This window comes from Photinus pyralis, unplaced genomic scaffold, assembly GCF_008802855.1.
Source record: "Photinus pyralis isolate 1611_PpyrPB1 unplaced genomic scaffold, Ppyr1.3 Ppyr1.4_LG6, whole genome shotgun sequence".
NCBI lineage: Eukaryota > Metazoa > Arthropoda > Insecta > Coleoptera > Lampyridae > Photinus > Photinus pyralis.
In genome coordinates, this window is record NW_022170663.1 from 40,208,353 (window position 1) to 40,230,920 (window position 22,568).

At 37.6% G+C, this 22,568-nt stretch overlaps 1 protein-coding gene across 3 annotated transcripts; it reads right to left on the reverse strand.

The window, feature by feature from the left end:
• Positions 1-2,274: 2,274 nt before the first annotated feature.
• LOC116173413 (beta-1,3-glucan-binding protein 1-like) lies at positions 2,275-21,066 on the reverse strand. Of its 3 annotated transcripts, XM_031490872.1 has the most exons (9): positions 20,966-21,053; positions 8,351-8,426; positions 3,808-4,032; positions 3,581-3,756; positions 3,406-3,530; positions 3,194-3,351; positions 2,872-3,141; positions 2,744-2,823; positions 2,275-2,565 (listed from the first exon to the last, which is right to left on the reverse strand). In XM_031490872.1, exons 1-9 carry the CDS (start codon positions 21,020-21,022, stop codon positions 2,368-2,370), a joined length of 1,365 nt encoding a protein of 454 aa, XP_031346732.1. In that variant the 5' UTR covers positions 21,023-21,053; the 3' UTR covers positions 2,275-2,367. The 3 variants fall into 3 exon arrangements, with proteins under 3 accessions (XP_031346732.1, XP_031346733.1, XP_031346734.1); XM_031490873.1 differs by lacking the exons at positions 2,275-2,565; positions 2,744-2,823; positions 2,872-3,141; ... (3 more) ...; positions 3,808-4,032; positions 8,351-8,426 and adding exons at positions 11,166-11,456; positions 11,646-11,725; positions 11,774-12,043; ... (2 more) ...; positions 12,483-12,658; positions 12,710-12,928 and having other exon boundaries at positions 20,890-21,066; XM_031490874.1 differs by lacking the exons at positions 2,275-2,565; positions 2,744-2,823; positions 2,872-3,141; ... (4 more) ...; positions 8,351-8,426; positions 20,966-21,053 and adding exons at positions 11,166-11,456; positions 11,646-11,725; positions 11,774-12,043; ... (3 more) ...; positions 12,710-12,928; positions 15,861-16,294.
• Positions 21,067-22,568: the final 1,502 nt, after the last annotated feature.

Sequence of the window (22,568 nt, forward strand, 5' to 3'; positions counted from 1 at the left end):
CCGTTGACTTGAATTTCAATTAGTATTCCAAAATCGACAGTACTAACTTGATGCTGCCTGACAATGACTTAAATTTTGATCACTTTTCTGCAGGGTGTTTTAAAACTAATGGTCAACTGTAGTTGCTTTCTTTTTTTGCACCTTCATATGTCGAAAAAAATTCTACATCGACCAAGCAACACATTCCCTATACCTATCTGTTATGTTTTCCGTTTTATTTATTTATTATCAAACGACGTAAATTTTCATGTAGATTTCAAACATGCAATAATATACAAGGTGTTCTATTTAAAATAAGAAAGTTGCTGTCGACATCCGATAGAACCAGAAGTAAAACAATCATGAAAATATTCGATAGATCAAGAAAAACTATGTTGTCAGATTTAAATTATTAATGAAAGCTTGAATACTTTTAGGTAAAGGTTTGCGTGAAACAGCCTGTATAGTAAGGCGGTCACTAAGAGGGGAATTGAAACAAGAACAAGTACCATATGCATAGAAACTTTGTTACAACTTTGTACTCTTGGAAATTACTTCCTCTAGAAATCGCCTTGGAAATCGTCTTAAAAATTCCCATTGAAAATTTTGTAATAGTTATGTAGGTACGTAAAAGTCTTGCGAGGAAACATTGAAGTACGAGGCCTCTTTGGGGCCGAGTACTTTAATTACCGAGTCAAGTAATGTCATTTTACTGATGAATATTGTATTAAATTTACCCGAAAGCGTATTTTTAAATAAAATTTCAATTTTTATATAGAAAACTTCTGATTAATGTCAATATGTCAGTGATGACAGGAGTCATTATAGACATTTAGATGTGACACTTTCGGCCAGAAAAGTGACAGGTTAGGCCGGTAAAATGACAAGTGCAGCCGGTAAAGTGACAGGTGGCAGGAAAAGTAGCTTGGTCTATCTCTGTCATGGAAACTGAAATTTCCTGCCTTAAAGTAGGCATGAAAATGAAGGTTTCATGACGATTTTGGGTAAATGAACGTAACGAAGCGCCCAACTTAAAACGCTTCTAGCTACCCAAAAACTGTATGCTAGGGGTAGAAATTTTGTAGGATTTAGAATTAGTCCCACCTTGTCAGCCATGTGTTGAATTTTCTTCAAATCATCCAGCACGGTAGACGGTTCTTCAGCTACCGTTCTATCATCCAGGAACCACAGGTTGAGCTCTGACGCCATGGCTAGGACAATTGGATGTATTACCATTGCAAATAGGACTGAACTTGCCGGGTCGCCTTGCCTAACACCTCGTTTTAAGTAAAGGACCGTTTCGTCTCTGTATAGGCTTGTGAGGATAAACTGTAATACTGAGGAATTTTTTCTTTTACCATTGTATCTGATTTCATTAAATATGTGGTTGCCACAGAAACGATATAATAACAGAATATATTCGACGCATCAAAATCGCGAATATGAACTTTGACCTGGCAAAAGATCGTGATCACTGCATGAATAAACGAGAACCTATTGACCTGGGACGAGTTGGGTATTCAATATACGAGCCTACTTCAATTGTCAATTCTGTTGAAGCTTTTCCATATCTCATAAAGGAGCTGCAATTACGAAAAAGCGCTGCCCTTAGTTAGGGTAATTATTCACCATCCAGGAATCTTTGGATCCCTATGAGGTTTTTAAATGATATGGACTAAGAGCTATTGTAAACTTATTTGTGTATTTGTTACCAGTCGAAAAAACATTTTACTTTTTTAAATTTTTGCTTTTATTTTTGAGTGGGCGGGGTTTCAGCCAAGGCTAACCCATTTATAAATATCCATGCCCGAACTCGGATTCGAACCAGGGACTCTTTGTACCGCAGTCCAGCTTCAACTGAACTGTAACACACAGGCCGACATGACAGGTTGTCCGTATAGGTACCATCCTATCTTCAGAGACTACCTGGGTTGTAATATGAATCCCTTATTAGGATTTTATTTCGGCGGAATGCAGAGGAGATGGATTCTATAGAGCTGCAAAAGCTCTTCTATGCCTCTCCCTGACATCCTTCTTATATAATCTTAGGTTTACCTTATAGGTTGGCTGTAGTTTTGCTCTTCCTGGCTTTATTGAACTCTTTGTCCAACTGAGTTTTCTGCATTTCGAGCGCCCTGCACCACCAAGGATGGGTATAGGGTTGCTTCGTTACTCTCTAAGTTTTTCTCCAAGGAGATGTTTATAAAGGGAAATATCCGTTAACTTGGGGTTGCGATAACCTTTTTGGGCGGCTCTCTTGCAGTTAATTCAACTTTTAGTAATGAAGCAAGGTGGTCATATTAAATATAAAATTTATTTGGTTTAGTAATACATTTTTATAATATACATCAACAGTTCTTCCCAGACACACAATGGGCTAGACATGGTTTAAACCGCCGTAACTTGTACATAATCGACAATAAGACAGGACCTTTCGTCATCCCACGTTTGAAGCCATGTGGGTTTCCCCTCAAAGAATCGTTTGATTGCGTTTCTGTCTTCATTTTTCCATGGTTTTTGATTACTTGAGACTCCTTCGGGAAAATCGAATAATCCTCCAACTCCAACACCTAAACTCAGGACGCACTGAAAATAAAAGGAAGGTAAGTAATCGATTATTTTTAACATTGGAACGAGTTGAAAAAAGGAAACGGTAGTTAATTTCCGAAATACGTGTATGTTACACCCCAAGGAACGTTTGGCGTTTAGCCTTCTTATTATCATAGGCTTCAATGAACTAAAGTGGCGGATAAAGTGTACTAACCTCTCGATCGAAGTTTTCTGTTAATGATTTCAAGTCTACAGATCCATACTCCTCAGAATCTATGTAGAAACGCATTTCATCTGAAACAGTTTACTAGCACATTTTCCAAAACACGTTATAGGACCTACTTTTGGTCCACAACAAGCCATAAATGTGGTAATCGTCAAAGAACGGTTGATTCGCATACTTGTGAACCAACCGTCTACTTCGTTCGGGTTCCTCCACCTCCGCCACAGGTCCTGAGAGCAAGAGACGCCCCCCAATATCGTTGTCACTAAATTTACGTACATCGATGTCGTTTGGATCGCTCATGATTAATTTGGTATTACCTCTACTGTACGCTATCCAAATTTTTGACGGATTTGCGATATCCTTTTGGGCGGACTCCAATTGTATAACTGAAAGTGAAAACTAGACCAAACCATGTAATTTTCACCGTAGAGTATTTACTGGGGAATATCCAGTCACCTCTGGGCAGTTGGGCTCTAATTTCGACCTTGCCATACTTAAATGAAGTCTTTGAAACAATTTTAGCCGATTTGACTGGTGGTAACAGAAACGATGATCTTTGTTCGTAGAAGCATTCTGTTTCTTTAGTTCCCGTGCATCTGTTTAAGGTATACCTATTACGAGGAGAGTCATGAGATTATAAAAAAACGTACCCGTCTCTCAAATTTAAGGTTCCACGAACTTCTGCTTCGGCAACTGCGTTTGGTTTCAAGTGCAATTTGTTATCTTTGATAAATCGGGTATCTTCCCGATTTTCATACGAATTAAATGGCGAATTCTGCAAGGCTACATTAAGAGGTATCTATAATGCATATGCTATTGACTTACCGGTTCGGAATAGGTGGGAATTTTGTGCTCCACCTTCCAAAGCATCGTATTGAGAGCAGTTCCCTCGAATTTATCTTGAAAGATCACGTTATAAAGGCACGTCGATTTACCCGCATTAATAACTGTGGACGCGGGATCGCATCTATTCCTAAGCTCGGTGTATTCATCCAAAAGTCCTGGTGCAGATCGTATTTATGCCAAAGGGTTTTTTGTTCGCAACAACTTACGGATAATTTTTATGGGATCCCCATTCTTTCTATACACCAGGCGATTTGCATTTACGTTCATCCAGTAGTTAACCACGTCTCCCTGTTTTAGTTTGTCATTGAATTCCAATATCCAAAATCCATTTGTTGGAGTCCTTGTTTCCCCATTAATATTTCCTGGAAGTTGTGTGCGAATTTCATCGTTGATGTTTGCGTGAAATGCAAACAATGCCGTGTCCGGTACATCTGCAATATTAACATTTAATTTCTTCGTAAATACACTATGAAATCAAAATAAAATTGTATGTAACATTATGCACATATTTCCCAAAATTGGTAAAAAGGCACTTCTGATAGGATTGGATTTAGTCTTCTTTATGGCAATGAATTGAATAGTGACGATACACATTAGACTATTAGACGCTGCCAAAATGAAACCCGACCCGTGGTAAATCCTCCTTTAGTGGTACACTTACGAAGCCATTTTTAGAGCATTTATTCCACTGTTGCACAAGACCAGTCTCGCTTGCAGAATTTCCCTCGGGCGTGAGGCGATCAAATCACAGACCTCGTCCTGCACTCCACGTTCGACATGAAACGGCGACCTTTCAAGTGCTTCTTCACTTGGGGCCGTACGGCGGATGCTGGAGGATTTCCCACTTGAAGTTCCCCAGTGTTACGGGCATCGTGAGTACGAGCATTTTCATGCAGAAGAATCACACTCTCTGGGAGAAAGCCTGGTCGGTTGTTTGATTTTCAGCTTCGGAGAGTCCGGAGCATTGCAATAACGCTCAGCATTAATGGTAACGCCTTGCGGTAAGAAGTCAACCGGCGACTGTCCACGATAATCAAAGAAAAAGGTCAATAGAGATAGGTAACATTGGGGTTTTTGGAATTCGAACAGTTTAGACAGGGTGTAAACATTAGTGGGTCAGGGAACGGAAATCGGTATCGCCCGCTGTCCGGGGCTTGTGTTATATTCGGTTATCTTAATTAAGGCTATACGTGATTAAAATTGCGAATTAAGCATTAGGTCCTCTCCTATCGTGGGATTTGTAAAACTTGCAGAGCAACTTTGATTGGGTCTTATCAAAAAATGGCTTACTTAATTACTACAAGCCATCTTGAAAAATGCGTTAATTAATCAGTAATTATCGAGGTAATTATTTAAGTGTGGGTTATTCCGGGAGAGCTCGTAATTCGCATTTGAGCCACGGATATAACCAGTGCGTGGCACATAGTAAGATTTGGCATTTATTCGGGTCTCGGTTGCCAGAGTAAGCCGTGTTTAGTCAAAAAGTAAATTTCGGGCATTGATTTGAAACGTTAACTTCTTGCGAGTTTTCCGAAAATCTTAGAATTAAGGAAAGAAATTGGAAGCAAAATATACTTCTCAGCTCAAGAATTAGCCCACTGAAAATTTTCCTTCGACAAGTAAAAAGTGTTTTCTGAATTTAAGCGTAAAGAAATTATTTGTGCTAATAAAAATAGAACATAATTTTAAACAAACAGGAAGGCACTTATTAATTTTAGGTGGAGTTCCTCTTGGAGTGACTATTGCAACAAACACGGTACACCCTGCTGCAATCTAACACACCGAAAAGGTACTGGCATGAGAACGTTAAGCTACTAGATTATTTCAAACTACGACTCCCTGACAAATTAGTAGAAGAAAAGGTATCCCACGGAAAAATCCATTTTACAGTTCGTATCATTCCATCATTTCATGAGGCATTGTATCAGCTAGGAATAACCGCCCCTAATTTGTCTTATGCCAACATGTCCGTGTCAGACGCATTGCTATTTCGTAATGTTTTATGTGCCGCGCTATTCACTACCTCTCTTATTTGTTTGTTTGTGTTGTTATCTATTACAGAAAAGGCTGAACGCGCCCTTCTGAATTGAGACGACCGCTACGACCAAACTCTTTTTCGTCGACTTCTTGATATAACGTTTGATTACACTCTGGTTTTCGATACAATCGAATTGTAATTACTACCTTTGCTTTATATTTACTGAATGATTATAGCTCTGTTGTTTTCTGCGGAAGTCTGTTTTGATACTAATCTTTTGTCTGACTACGTGATCCGCTTTTACTAAAAATCATTTTGAATTCAAACATTGACATAGCAGATTTATATATTATTACAGTGATCTATTTGAAGTATTTTTTAAATCATTAATTAAATTTCCCTTGTGACGTTAATTATTGATTATGTTCTATCCCTATCAAGTATTTGATTTCTTTAGCTTTCCAAGGTCAGAACAAGGATCTCTTAGTCTGCCTTGTTTCTCCCTTGGTTTCTTCCTTTTGGTAATTTTTTTCCCCTCTTTGAACGCGAGATCGAAGTGGTCATGTGAAGAGGTAACTAGGCGACGATATACAGGGTGACAATTTGAAAACTTACCACCCCCCCATATCTTAGTAAATATACGAGATATTCAAAAAAATCAAAATCCGTTTCGGTAATTCGGAGGGGGAATCACAATGACATAGTTGGCGACGCACCCCCTCACACCCCCTGCGCCCTAGCCACCCCAACTTTTAAATCTTAAATAGTGACTCCCCATGTGTGATACGTCATTGGAAAGCTCTGAAAAAATGCTTTCCAACCATATCAAATAGCATTACATTTAGGTTAGTAATTATCGTGCAAATCAAAAAATAAACATGGAAAATCGTATTTAACTTGAACTTCCAATCTATTCTCAAACTCTTGTCGAACCTTTCCAATGTTGGTTTTGCAATATTTCGACATTCTTGAATTATTCTTAGTTCGTCTATGTTCGCCGGTTGCGTTGTAAAAATGACAGATTTCAAATGTATCATATTAGTTTATTTTTTGATTTGCACGATAATTACTAACCTAAATGTAATGCTATTTGGTGTGGTTGAAAAGCATTTTTTCAGAGCTTTCGAACGACGTATCACACATGGGGGGTCACTATTTAAGATTTAAAAGTTGGGGTGGCTGGGGCGCAGGGGGTTGGAGGGGGTGCGTCGCCAACTATGTCATTGTGATTCCCCCTTCGACTTACCGAAACGGATTTTGATTTTTTAAAATATCTCGTTTATTTACTAAGATATGGGGGGTGGTAAGTTTTCAAATTGTCACCCTGTATAGTATTTTACATTATTAGCCAGGTAAGTGAGTTTTTACTGGCGATAGGAGAAGTTGACTGGCGAGCCGTTAGGCGAGCCTGTCATCTCCTAGAGCCAGTAAAAACTATTACCTGGCGTATAATGTACAATATTTTATTTGTTACTCATTTGTAAACAATAGTAAACGTAAATAATTAGTTCTTAAATTGATCTTGAAGAAATGTCTAAAATATCATGTGATCCATGTAACAGAGACTTCGCATTAATTCTGGCCAATGAAATTACTAGATTACTAACTTGTAAAATTTTTACAGGTCTGCTGTCAGTTTTACAAGTCTGCTGTCAGTTTTACAAGTCAGTAGCATTTAAACATGACGTTTACCCGTTTGCGTTTTGTCTTGTTAATCACCATTTACAACTGAGTAACAAATAAAATAATTTATAGTTAGTGGTCCAGTACCTATTATTTAGTTAATAAGTACCCAATCTGACCCACAGAATATGGTACATTAAAAATATGTTTATGAAAAATACATATGGGTTATCCAATGAGTCCGTTTCAACTGAAACATTTTCAATGTCCTACTAACTTTCTTTTTGAATGGTGCAAGTTATTGTGAAATTCCTGTTAAACAATGGTCATTGCACTTTAACGACGAAACGCGAGGGCTTTTGATTACATGAACGACCTGGAAGATTTTTCTTTGGGGGCACGAATGAATTTAAGCGTTCGTTGTGTCTGTAATGTAATGCACAATTATAGTGCTTTATCCCGTTTGGTTTAGCAAATTTTTTAATATCATTTAAAGCAGATCGACTATAGATAGGTATACCGAGTATGAAGGTTAACAAAATCAGTCGTGATATTACTTCGAAAGTAGATAATGTTAATGTGCGCTTTATCGATTAGGTACATGGGAAATCCCATGGCGTCATACAATTTCGCCATGGGCAATCCAACATTTAATCGCGTAAAAAACGAATATACAAACTGGAGTTAAATACGCAAATACCGGGTGTACCAAAACCATAGTGCCATCCACTTAGCTCCCTTAGTTTTACGACATACAGCTGACTTACCTATATACTTTTTACTTTCGGTTTCGCCGAAAATGTTTAAATAGAACACCCTGTATATTATTGCATTGAATTCTGAATAATTTTCTGAATTCAACGACACTACTAAAATATGTGACCTTTGAAATGTGACCTTTTGTTTTTTTATTTAAGGCGACCCTTGTAATTCTATAAAATCGAAATCTTACTAAAAATACTAAACTACCTGAGCAGTAGTTTGAGCTAAAACTAAAAGGTAGTCTGCACTAGTACGCTATATTAAGCTGTGCCATAAATACAAACTAAATGACATCTAAAAGACGGTCAATCAAATATCTTTAAAACTAAGGAGATATGTGAGGTCCCGTTACTAACGTTACACATTTTAAGATTCGAATTACTTACCGGGAAAGTAAACACGAAATCCTCCCTTCTTTAAAGCTTCTAATTTTAATGGTGGTATCACATAACTCCCTTTAACCACATATATGAGAAAGAGAATGCATAAAATCCTATTGACGCACATATTTACACCGTCGTCACTTTCTTTTAAACTGTATACACTGAAGCATCGGTCAGTACTCCGTTATCTTCCGTCCATCTTATCAGTTCAATGTCAAAAGTCAAAGGAATTAGTTTCGGATAAAAGACAAAGGTTGGGTTGTGCATTTCGAAAATGTGTGTGGTCTTGTTCCAAAATAACACATCTAAATTTCTTTACTCTGTCCTAAGTTTAAGGTATCTACAGCTCAAAGTATGCTTTCATTAATATTTAAATCTGAAAATTTGCATACTAACTTATTTTAAATAGAACTTTTTTTAAGAATGTTATTGCATTTTTGAAATCTACATGAAAATTTACATCGTTTGATACCACATTTCCCTATACCCAGAATCAAAGGTTTTCAAGTTATTTCAGATTTTTCAAAATTTTTGACGTTTGACTGCTATTCTTTTGAGCCCTGTACCTATGACTCCGTTGACTTGAATTTCAATTAGTATTCCAAAATCGACAGTACTAACTTGATGCTGCCTGACAATGACTTAAATTTTGATCACTTTTCTGCAGGGTGTTTTAAAACTAATGGTCAACTTTAGTTGCTTTCTTTTTTTGCACCTTCATATGTCGAAAAAAATTCTACATCGACCAAGCAACACATTCCCTATACCTATCTGTTATGTTTTCCGTTTTATTTATTTATTATCAAACGACGTAAATTTTCATGTAGATTTCAAACATGCAATAATATACAAGGTGTTCTATTTAAAATAAGAAAGTTGCTGTCGACATCCGATAGAACCAGAAGTAAAACAATCATGAAAATATTCGATAGATCAAGAAAAACTATGTTGTCAGATTTAAATTATTAATGAAAGCCTGAATACTTTTAGGTATAACGGTTTGCGTGAAACAGCCTGCATAGTAAGGCGGTCACTAAGAGGGGAATTGAAACAAGAACAAGTACCATATGCATAGAAACTTTGTTACAACTTTGTACTCTTGGAAATTACTTCCTCTAGAAATCGCCTTGGAAATCGTCTTAAAAATTCCCATTGAAAATTTTGCAATAGTTATGTACGTAAAAGTCTTGCGAGGAAACATTGAAGTACGAGGCCTCTTTGGGGCCTAGTACTTTAATTACCGAGTCAAGTAATGTCATTTTACTGATGAGTATTGTATTAAATTTATCCGAAAGCGTATTTTTAAATAAAATTTCAATTTTTATACTTATAGAAAACTTCTGATTAATGTCAATATGTCAGTGATGACAGGAGTCATTATAGACATTTAGCAATGTGACACTTTCGGCCAGAAAAGTGACAGGTTAGGCCGGTAAAATGACAAGTGCAGCCGGTAAAGTGACAGGTGGCAGGAAAAGTAGCTTGGTCTATCTCTGTCATGGAAACTGAAATTTCCTGCCTTAAAGTAAGCATGAACGTAACGAAGCGCCCAACTTAAAACGCTTCTAGCTACCCAAAAACTGTATGCTAGGGGTAGAAATTTTGTAGGATTTAGAATTAGTCCCACCTTGTCAGCCATGTGTTGAATTTTCTTCAAATCATCCAGCACGGTAGACGGGTCTTCAGCTACCGTTCTATCATCCAGGAACCACAGGTTGAGCTCTGACACCATGGCTAGGACAATTGGATGTATTACTATTGCAAATAGGACTGAACTTGTCGGGTCGCCTTGCCTAACACCTCGTTTTAAGTAAAGGACCGTTTCGTCTCTGTATAGGCTTGTGAGGATAAACTGTAATACTGAGGAATTTTTTCTTTTACCATTGCATCTGATTTCATTAAATATGTGGTTGCCACAGAAACGATATAATAACAGAATATATTCGACGCATCAAAATCGCGAATATGAACTTTGACCTGGCAAAAGATCGTGATCACTGCATGAATAAACGAGAACCTATTGACCTGGGACGAGTTGGGTATTTAATATACGAGCCTACTTCAATTGTCAATTCTGTTGAAGCTTTTCCATATCTCATAAAGGAGCTGCAATTACGAAAAAGCGCTGCCCTTAGTTAGGGTAATTATTCACCATCCAGGAATCTTTGGATCCCTATGAGGTTTTTAAATGATATGGACTAAGAGCTATTGTAAACTTATTTGTGTATTTGTTACCAGTCGAAAAAACATTTTACTTTTTTAAATTTTTGCTTTTATTTTTGACTGGGCGGGGTTTCAGCCAAGGCTAACCCATTTATAAATATCCATGCCCGAACTCGGATTCGAACCAGGGACTCTTTGTACCGCAGTCCAGCTTCAACTGAACTGTAACACACAGGCCGACATGACAGGTTGTCCGTATAGGTACCATCCTATCTTCAGAGACTACCTGGGTTGTAATATGAATCCCTTATTAGGATTTTATTTCGGCGGAATGCAGAGGAGATGGATTCTATAGAGCTGCAAAAGCTCTTCTATGCCTCTCCCTGACATCCTTCTTATATAATCTTAGGTTTACCTTATAGGTTGGCTGTAGTTTTGCTCTTCCTGGATTTATTGAACTCTTTGTCCAACTGAGTTTTCTGCATTTCGAGCGCCCTGCACCACCAAGGATGGGTATAGGGTTGATTCGTTACTCTCTAAGTTTTTCTCCAAGGAGATGTTTATAAAGGGAAATATCCGTTAACTTGGGGTTGCGATAACCTTTTTGGGCGGCTCTCTTGCAGTTAATTCAACTTTTAGTAATGAAGCAAGGTGGTCATATTAAATATAAAATTTATTTGATTTAGTAATACATTTTTATAATATACATCAACAGTTCTTCCCAGACACACAATGGGCTAGACATGGTTTAAACCGCCGTAACTTGTACATAATCGACAATAAGACAGGACTTTTCGTCATCCCACGTTTGAAGCCATGTGGGTTTCCCCTCAAAGAATCGTTTGATTGCGTGTCTGTCTTCATTTTTCCATGGTTTTTTATTACTTGAGACTCCTTCGGGAAAATCGAATAATCCTCCAACTCCAACACCTAAACTCAGGACGCACTGAAAATAAAAGGAAGGTAAGTAATCGATTATTTGTAACATTGGAACGAGTTAAAAGCACAGAAGAAAAGGAAGCGGTAGTTAATTTCCGAAATACGTGTGTGTTACGCCCCAAAGGAACGTTTGGCGTTTAGTCTTCTTATTATCATAGGCTTCAATGAACTAAAGTGGCGGATAAAGTGTACTAACCTCTCGATCGAAGTTTTCTGTTAATGATTTCAAGTCTACAGATCCATACTCCTCAGAATCTATGTAGAAACGCATTTCATCTGAAACAGTTTACTAGCACATTTTCCAAAACACGTTATAGGACCTACTTTTGGTCCACAACAAGCCATAAATGTGGTAATCGTCAAAGAACGGTTGATTCGCATACTTGTGAACCAACCGTCTACTTCGTTCGGGTTCCTCCACCTCCGCCACAGGTCCTGAGAGCAAGAGACGCCCCCCAATATCGTTGTCACTAAATTTACGTACATCGATGTCGTTTGGATCGCTCATGATTAATTTGGTATTACCTCTACTGTACGCTATCCAAATTTTTGACGGATTTGCGATATCCTTTTGGGCGGACTCCAATTGTATAACTGAAAGTGAAAACTAGACCAAACCATGTAATTTTCACCGTAGGGTATTTACTGGGGAATATCCAGTCACCTCTGGGCAGTTGGGCTCTAATTTCGACCTTGCCATACTTAAATGAAGTCTTTGAAACAATTTTAGCCGATTTGACTGGTGGTAACAGAAACGATGATCTTTGTTCGTAGAAGCATTCTGTTTCTTTAGTTCCCGTGCATCTGTTTAAGGTATACCTATTACGAGGAGAGTCATGAGATTAGAAAAAAACGTACCCGTCTCTCAAATTTAAGGTTCCACGAACTTCTGCTTCGGCAACTGCGTTTGGTTTCAAGTGCAATTTGTTATCTTTGATAAATCGGGTATCTTCCCGATTTTCATACGAATTAAATGGCGAATTCTGTAAGGCTACATTAAGAGGTACCTATAATGCATATGCTATTGACTTACCGGTTCGGAATAGGTGGGAATTTTGTGCTCCACCTTCCAAAGCATCGTATTGAGAGCAGTTCCCTCGAATTTATCTTGAAAGATCACGTTATAAAGACACGTCGATTTATCCGCATTAATAACTGTGGACGCGGGATCGCATCTATTCCTAAGCTCAGTGTATTCATCCAAAAGTCCTGGTGCAGATCGTATTTATGCCAAAGTTTTTTTTGTTCGCAACAACTTACGGATAATTTTTATGGAATCCTTTCTATATACACGGCGATTTGCATTTACGTTCATCCAGTAGTTAACCTCGTCTCCCTGTTTTAGTTTGTTATTGAATTCCAATATCCAAAATCCATTTGTTGGAGTCCTTGTTTCCCCATTAATATTTCCTGGAAGTTGTGTGAGAATATCATCGTTGATGTTTGCGTGAAATGCAAACAAAGTCGTGTCCGGTACATCTGCAATATTAACATTTTATTTCTTTGCCAATACACTATGAAATCAAAATAAAATTGTATGTAACATCAGAGACATATATTTCCCAAAATTGGATACACGCCCTTAAGTGTCAATAGACACTTCTGAAAGGATAGGATGTAGTCTTCTTTATGGCAATGAACTGAATAGTGACGATACACATTAGACTATATTAGACGCTGCCAAAATGAAACCCGACCCACGGTAAATTCTCCTTTACTGATTTCTAGAGCATTTATTTCACTGTTGCACTAACACCAGTCTCGCTGGCAGAATTTCCCTCGGGCGTGAGGCGATCAAATCGCTGACCTCGTCCTGCACTCTACGTCCGACATGAAACGGCGACCTTTCAAGTGCTTCTTCACTTGGGGCGGTACGGCAGATGCTAGAGGATTTCCCACTTGAAGTTCTTCAGTTTCGCCCCAGTCTTACGGGCATCGTGAGTACGAGCATTTTCATGCAGAAAAATCACACTCTCTGGGAGAAGGCCTGATCCGTGGCCCGTCAAAATAGCCCCGTCAAAATGGCCCCGTCTAAATAGCCCCGTCAAAATGGCCCGCACACAAAACAGCGCCGTCATAATCGCCCCGTCATAATCGCCCCGTCTAAATAGCCCACATAGAAACAATACTGGTTCAATTTATTCCTTAGTACGCACTTTCCTTAAGACGGCAAAATAAACCTTAATAAAAGAAAACAAATTTTATTGTGAAAAAAAAGTATACAAAATTCAAATACAAAGTACAATACAAAAAATTCCTGTACGCACAAAATATCCTAGAACCACTAAATAAAACCCAAAACCGAAAACCAATGAATAATCGCAAAACTTAATTCACCATGATGTTATATCTCCATATTATGTGAAATTCCTCTGAGGTAATCCATAACAGCGGTATTGTCGTAATTGTCGGTCAGTACCTCCAGTCTTCGATTTAGCTGCACGTACTTCCGTTTTGACGATTCCGGATGTTGAATACCAGCGGTTATGCGGGTGTGTAGTATTTCAACATGATCCTGTTCTTTCTTAAATTGATCGATTAGTTTATAAACAGACGGATGGTGACAGTTTAAAGTTTGTTGAAAAGCACGATGCCAACCTTCGACTGAATTATTAGTACGTGGAAGTCTATCTGCAACTCTGTTGTACACATTCCAGATTGCAATTGGGAAACGAGGGTCACCTCTTCGATTCCGTCGAAGTCGTCCTATATAAGTATCTTCCCAGTAGTCCACTATGGGATCCAAGGTGTTTGGGCAGTTCTCAACTAATTCTTCGAAGGCCATGATTACATCGTTCGGAGGAACAAAACTCAAAGATAAAAGCATTTTGGTATGCTGGCTCACATTTTCATTATTTAGATAATCCTCTGTTAAATTGCATAGTTGTACTCTTCTCCACAGAGACTGCCCTAGATGAAATAAGCATCCAACAATTTGTACTTCATCAAATACGCGTGATACTGCGTTATGGATAGCTTTTTCGAAATCTGACGTCACACTTATTGGATTCAGCGTTATCTTCAAGTCCAACAGTTTTTGAAATACACGAACGTACGACATCTCACTTTTGTCTTGTAAAAGAACGTACACTAACGGCATACAGGTGTTTTCGACCAACGCGTGGATAGTAAAAACTTGCAGAAATAATTCTGGCGCAACTTTAAAAGTTCCATCAACAAACCAATGCCGATGTTGTTCTAAGATGTTCAGATTTTGTTCTGTACCAAACATAAATATGCGATTAGGGTCTTCTGCACCTGAATCCCATAAAAGGAAATTCGCATTTCTGGAAGTAGTTTGCAAAGCTGTAGGGATTGTAATATCAGCAACGGCTGTTGGATTGGGATATGGCTGCTCTGCACGTTTTCTAACCCGTTCAATTGCTCTTTGGGATGCGGTATACGTCGGCAAATGAACTGATGCCCCTAGCGCTAACCCATTGCTGCAGTGTTGTATGATCTGCCGAGGGTTTTCTACACAGTTTGCTGCTCTCACTTTCATTTCTGCAACACATTTAACCGCCGCCATGTTCTTTTCTGGATTTGGAGCATGGTTATGTTCTGTGATAACATTAATCACGTCGCCTCTGGACACTTTTAATCGTCCACTGCAGTTTAGAGTAACACATCTCCACGATATGCTGCCATCTGCATTCGTTCGAGCTTGTCGATACCGCTGCCCATCTATCAACAATAACTCCTTTCCTTTCTGTGACACTATTGCGGCGGTTTTCTTAACTTGCTCGCAATTTATCGTTATTTTGGTAAAGGTTTCCTAACAAACTGAACGTAGGTACGCCATTTTGCCGTGGATGTTTCCCTTTACAAAATAACAGTAATTTTTCAGGTTCGTGTCGGTGTGAAAAATCTTCTTTTTCTCTCTTCAAAGTACTTAGGACTTACCTTCTGTACCTCTTTAACCCGCTAGCTCAGATAATAACATGGGTGCAAATAGGAAGATAATTCGTTCTATTCTAGCTCACGGTATAACATTCATTAATCATAAAAACGTAACCAAAATTTGGAAGAATGTTGTTTTGACGTTACTACTCTCATATGCTTCCGAGATTGGTATGTAAAGGCAACAATTTGGGTTTCCTTTATAAGCAAACTTCTTGACCTCCTTGAGAAATTACAGAGAATTAACATTAATTATCCTTAATACCTTTATTTGAAAGTCAATGGATTTAAAACATATAAATATCTCCGCCCTTAAAAGAACGGTAAAGCTTAATAATCAAAAATAACGGACATTTCCTTTAACTGGTACCTTAATCAAATTTAACTGTTATACAATCCCCTAAAATACATAAAACCCCAAAAGTCAAATATAAAATTGTTCAGATCGATCAAAAATACGCAAACTTCACGATTTAATCAAGTTTATCAAATATAAAACTGCAAATTCTACCTTAATTCATCTCGGTAATGGCGTTGCTTCTTATCTAATCGCCTTACATCCGCTGGGAACAGGTTGGTGACCTCGCATTCCAGGCGTTCGGTTTTGTCGTTACAGGAAATCAAACTGGTGGTGGTGGACTGCCAAATTTCCCAAATCTAATCTTCTCAAGGTGGAAATACCCAAAAATACTCGCTGGCGGAAAACAATACGCCGGCGGGAAAAACTAACGCTGCATAGGCTCCTCTTCCAGGCTGGGAAACAAACTACGTTGGTACGCAGACCCCAAATTCCACCCTTAGATAACGATGTGGGCGTAAAATATCTCGATAACTTTATTTACGCTATCTCAATTTTAAAACGTTCGGCGACGTCACACTACCACTTTTGACTTTTTGTTGCGTATTGAAATCGTAGTACGCTACCTGCGTATACCGCGTACTGCAAATTTCCAGACACTGATCACCACCTTTACTACTCGATGGTTGAACGCCGACTCTCTGCACTTTTACTCCGCATAAAAATTCCCCTCGCACCGTATAAATCGCATTCATATAAAAATGAAACAAAAGCACTTTAAAAATAGAATCTGTCCTTTGCACTTTATATCTAAGTTACATTGTAATCAAAAAATTCTTTCTAGGACGTAAAGAACGTGTAAATTTGGTTTTAAAAAACTCCAACCCATTACACTATTTTCTCCATTATACTCTTTGATTATACAAAAAACTGGCAACCGTGACACAGACAACACTAAATTGATTTATTTAACAATTTATCAGCCCTTTATATAGATTTCAAACTCATTAGGGGCTAGTCGATTATTTAATTACACCCATCCAATGCTTAAGGAATTTAGAAATTTTTGGCCTTGGGAACTATGTAGGTACCTACTCGCAATTAAGTCACCGTAGTAAACTAACATTAATGGGCAATGGGCACAATTTGATAATTGGCAATGCATTCCATTATGATTTGCAATTGTACCAAGTTAATGATCAGTTAATTAATCACCAGAAAATGTATTAGGTACCACTTTGATTAGAAAAGTAAAAATAATAATTAACATATTTTTATAAAGCTACTTTATAAATAGATATAATATGGTATAATAAATCCGTATGGATAAAACAACTTAAATCCCAACGGAATGTCTCCAAGTGGCTCGCCACTGGACTAATACATAGTATCTAGGCGAAGTCCTGCACTGCTTATAGTTATAGGAATAACATTTATGGAGGCTATTATGACGGGGCTATTTTGTGTGCAGGCTGTTTTGGCGGGGCTATTTTGGCAAGGCCATTCTGGCCGGGCTGTTATGACGGGGTACCGGCCTGATCGTTTGATTTTCAGCTTCGGAGGGTCCAGAGCATTGCAATAACCTTGCGGTAAGAAGTCAACCGGCAACTGTCCACGACAATCAAAGAATCAATATCAATCAATAGAGATAGGTAACATTGGGATTTTTAGAATTCGAACAGTTTAGACATATCTACAGGGTGTAAACATTAGTGGGTGAGGGAACAGAAAACGGTATCGCCCTCTGTCCGGGGTTTGAGTTATATTCCGTTATCCTAATTACGGCTACGTGATTAAAATTGCGAATTAAGCATTATGTCCCTCCTATCGTGGGATTTGTAAAACTTGCATTTGGCATTTATTCGGGTCTCGGTTGCCAGAGTAAGCCGTGTTTTGATCGTCCTTTGACAGCCTCAAATGTTGTCTAATCGGACAACTTCGGACAGACTCGGACCCTGAAACCTGCATACCTTGACCACATTTTATTTGCAAAGCTACCTAGATTATTTCAAACTACGACTCCCTGACAAATTAGTAGAAGAAAATGTATCCCACGCAAAGATCCATTTTACAGTTCGAATCATTCCATCATTTCACGAAGCCTTGTATCAGCTGGGAATAATCGCCCCTAACCTGTCATATGCCAACATGTCTGTGTCAGACGCATTGCTATTTCGTAATATTTTATGTGCCGCGCTATTCACTACCTCTCTTATTTGTTTGTTTGTGTTGGTATCTGTTACAGAAAAGGCTGAACGCGCCCTTCTGAATTGAGACGACCGCTACGACCAAACTCTGTTTCGTCGACTTCTTCATATAACGTTTGATTACACACTGGTTTTCGATACAATCGAATTGTAATTACTACCTTTGCTTTATATTTACTGAACGATTATAGCTCCATTGTTTTCTGCGGAAGTCTGTTTTGATACTAATATTTTCTCTGACTACGTGATCCGCTTTTACTAAAAATCATTTTGAATTCGAACATTGACATAGCAGATTTATATATTACTAGCTGACCCGACGGACATTGTCCTCTTTCTTAGCTGTCCACGCAAAAGTAATGAAAAAATTGTATTTTTTGTAGCGGACTGTATTTAGAAAATTAGGCAAACAATATACACACCAATGCTCATCCACTTACCCTTTTCTGGATTTTTGTAGGTGCGGGGATCCCATTTATCAGCTTGCAGTTGTAGTAGTAACCGGCACTAGCCACTTAACATAGAAAAACTTCGGTAAATTTTTAGTTCGTTTACGTGTCTGCATTCGAAACGCCAACTCTCGTCTGCCCTTTTCGTCGGCGAAGGTTTGCAGATAAACACTTTTAGATAGAATTTTGAATAAAGGAAAATTTATCCGCAATGAAATAAATTAAAAAATTATTAGAAAAATGAAATGGTTAATGTTGCGTCAACATTAGCTATGAATACCTATTCAATTCGGACTGAAATAAATAATAACAAAAAAATTTGCTGTGGCTAGCACAGGTACCACCCGCCCCACCTGTGCATGCGCGATTCTGCTCTTTTGTGTCTAAGAATATGTGTAGCAAATTTGGTTTAAATCGGTTTCAACTGTTTAGCCGGAAAAGAGATTTTGACACACTTGCCACAAAATCTCCCCATCTCTCCCCAATATAATAAAAAATAAACGCACTCACTTCTATAGTTGTTTTTGGTGATTCAGAGCCAGCAACGTACCTTTTTTTGCGCCAAATGCCGTAATTTGAAAGCAATTATTGTATTTCAGGATATGAATAAAAAAATGTATAGAATCTGGCCCATTTCCGGAAACCAAGGATTGTAGTGGCTCTGGTGGCCGTACCTATGGCATCAATTTCACTTGGCCACTGGCGCAACATAATCCAGGGCCTTCAGTAGCCTTGCAATATGGACACACAAAGTTCTTTGGTCTAATAGCAACGATTTAATGTAAACTGTAATCGAAAGGGGAAAAATAAATTTCAACATTTCTGTTATTAGTAGCATTTCATAAAACAACAATAGTCATGGTTATTTTAAAATTTGCGGGTATACCAAAAGCTTAATAAAACATGTAAAAACAGTTTTGTATGCACCTTTTAATTCTGAACAACTTTAAACTCTACAGTTTTTTCTGTAAAATGTCAGGAGGGTAGGATCGTGCATAAAACTAATTTCCCATGTTAAATCCCTATGTATATAGCATTTAATTCGGGGATAGGGCACTTAATTAGCACCTAATTATAGTTAGTTCACTTTTCATTTTCTTAGTTTTTTGAGATAGTGCTCTGATGAGTTTATATGCACCTGGCAAAACATGTAATAATTAAAAAAAATGAGCATTTAATTCGGGAATAGGACACATAATTAGCACCTAATTATGCAATATGTTTAATTGTGTTCTGCTGACCTTGCTCTGCTAGGTTCATGGACATGTCAGAACAAGGATCTCTGCCTTGTTTCTCCCTTTTGGTAATTATTCTCCCCTCTTTGAACGCGAGATCGAAGTGGTCATGTGAAGAGGTAACTAGGCGACGATATAAATAATTTATAGTTAGAGGTTTAGTATTATTTAGTTAATACCCAATCTGACCCACAGATGGGAAATTAAGAATATGAAACATTTTCAATGTCACTTACTACTTTTCTGATATTTGATATAAGGGACCATAAATCTAAATCGAACGGTTTTTGAATGGTGCAAGTTATTGTGAAATTCCTGTTAAACCAATGGTCATTACATTTTAACGACGAAACGTGAGGGCTTTTGATTAGAAGAAGATTTTTCTTTGGGGGCACGAATGAATTTAAGCGTTCGTATTGTGTCAATAATGCAATGCACAAAAAGTAACACTTTTCAGGAGTAGGTACGGATCACTGTGGACATAGGAGAATATTTGGAAGCGATAGTGCTTTATCTCGTTTGGTTTAGCAAATTTTTTAATATCATTTAAAGCAGATCGACTATAGATAGGTATACCGAGTATGAAGGTTAACAAATTCAGTCGTGATATTACTTCGAAAGTAGATAATGTTAATGTGCGCTTTATCGATTACCTACATGGGAAATCCCATGCCGTCATACAATTTCGCCATGGGAAATCCAACATTTATAATCGTGTAAAAAGCGAATATACACACTGGAGTTGAATACGCAAATACCGGGTGTACCAAAACCACTTAGCTCTCGTAGTTTTGAAAATTTTTAATTAAAATTTGGGACATGTTCCATATACGCGTATAATAAGCGGCACCTTACGACATACAGCTGACTACTTATATATATTTTACTTTCGGTTTCGCCGAAAATGTTTAAATAGAACACCCTGTATAATATTGCATTAAATTCTGAATAATTTTCTGAATTCAACGACACCAAATATGTGACCTTTGAAATGTGACCTTTTGTTTTTTTAATTTAAGGCGGCCCTTGTAATTCTATAAAATCGAAATCTTACTAAAAATACTGAACTACGTGATTAATGAGCAGTAGTTTGAGCTAAAACTAAAAGGTACCCTGCACTATACAAACTAAATGACATCTAAAAGAAGATGAGAAAATGCTATATTGTTGTAATGATCTTGTTAGGGGTACATGTGGTGAAACTGGAAGTAAAAAAATCCGTTTTATGTCAAAAAGTGCTACTTGGTATATGTCTACCATGCCCCAACGGTCAATCAAATATCTTCAAAATTAAGGAGATATGTGAGATCACGTTACTAAAGTTTCACATTTTAAGATTCGAATTACTTACCGGGAAAGTAAACACGAAATCCTCCCTTCTTTAAAGCTTCTAATTTTAATGGTGGTATCACATAACTCCCTTTAACCACATATATGAGAAAGACAATGCATAAAATCCTCGATAAAATCCTATTGACGCGCATGTTTACACCGTCGTCACTTTCTTTTAAACTGTATTCACTGAAGCATCGGTCAGTACTCCATTATCTTCCGTCCATCTTATCAGTTCAATGTCAAAAGTCAAAGGAATTTGGTTCGGATAAAAGACAAAGGTTGGGTTGTGCATTTCGCAAATGTGTGTATGGTCTTGTTCCAAAATCACACATCTAAATTTCTTTACTCTGTCCTAAGTTTAAGGCATCTACAGCTAAAAGTATTCAGGCTTTCATTAATATTTAAATCTGAAAATTTGCATACCAACTTATTCTAAATAGAACCTTACTTAGAATGTTATTGCATTTTTGAAATCTACATGCAAATTTACATCGTTTGATACCACATTTCCCTATGCCCAGAATCAAAGGTTTTCAAGTTATACCAGATTTTTCAAAATTTTTGACGTTTGACTGCTATTCTTTTGAGCCCTGTACCTATGACTCCGTTGACTTGAATTTCAATTAGTATTCCAAAATCGACAGTACTAACTTGATGTTGCCTGACAATGATTTAAATTTTGATCGCCCGTCTACAGGGTGTTTTAAAACTAATGGCCAACTTTAATAACTTCAAACCTTAAAAAGTTGATTTTTTCAAATGAAACATGTTTTATTTTCTTGGACTTTCAAATGTCGAAAAAAATTCTACATCGATCAAGTACCTATTACATTCCCTATACCTATCTGTTTTCCGTGTTATTTATTTATTATCAAACGACGTAAATTTTCATGTACATTTCAAAAATGCAATAATATACAGGGTGTTCTATTTAAATTAAGAAAGTTGCTGTCGACATCCGGTAGAACCAGAAGTAAAACTATCATGAGAATATTTTCTTTCGCAACGGTTTGCGTGAAACAGCCTGTATAGTAAGGCGGTCAGTAAGAGGCGAATTGAAACAGAAACAAAGACCATATGCATAGAAACTTTGTAACAACTTTGTACTCTTGGAAGTTACTTCCTCTAGAAATCGCCTTGAAAACCGTCTTAAAAATTGCCATTGAAAATTTTGCAATAGTTATGTACGTACCTAAAAGTCTTGCGAGGAAACATTGAAGTACGATGCCTCTCTGGGGCCGAGTACTTTAACTTCCTTGTCATTTTACTGACGAGTGTTGAATCAAATTTACTCGAAATCGTATTTTTAAATAAAATTTCAATTTTCATATAGAACTTTTGATTAATGTCAATCTGTCAGTGATGACAGGAGTCATTATAGACATTTAGCAATGTGACACTTGCGGCCGGAAAAGTGACAGGTGCGGCCGGTAAAGTGACAAGTACGGCCGGTAAAGTGACAGGTGGCAGGAAAAGTAGCCTGCTCATTCTGCAATCTCCAACCCGTGGTCTTTATCGCGCTGAGCTACGAAATGAAATATTATATGTCTATTAAAAAGGAAGAAATTTGAACTATACCCCTGCAATTTTGATCTTTGAAAAAAAATTGAAATGCTCTGAAAGGTTCCCGTTACAATACCTATAAAACTAAGTTCAATGTGGTTTATTCTCATACTTACTATATATCGGTCTTCG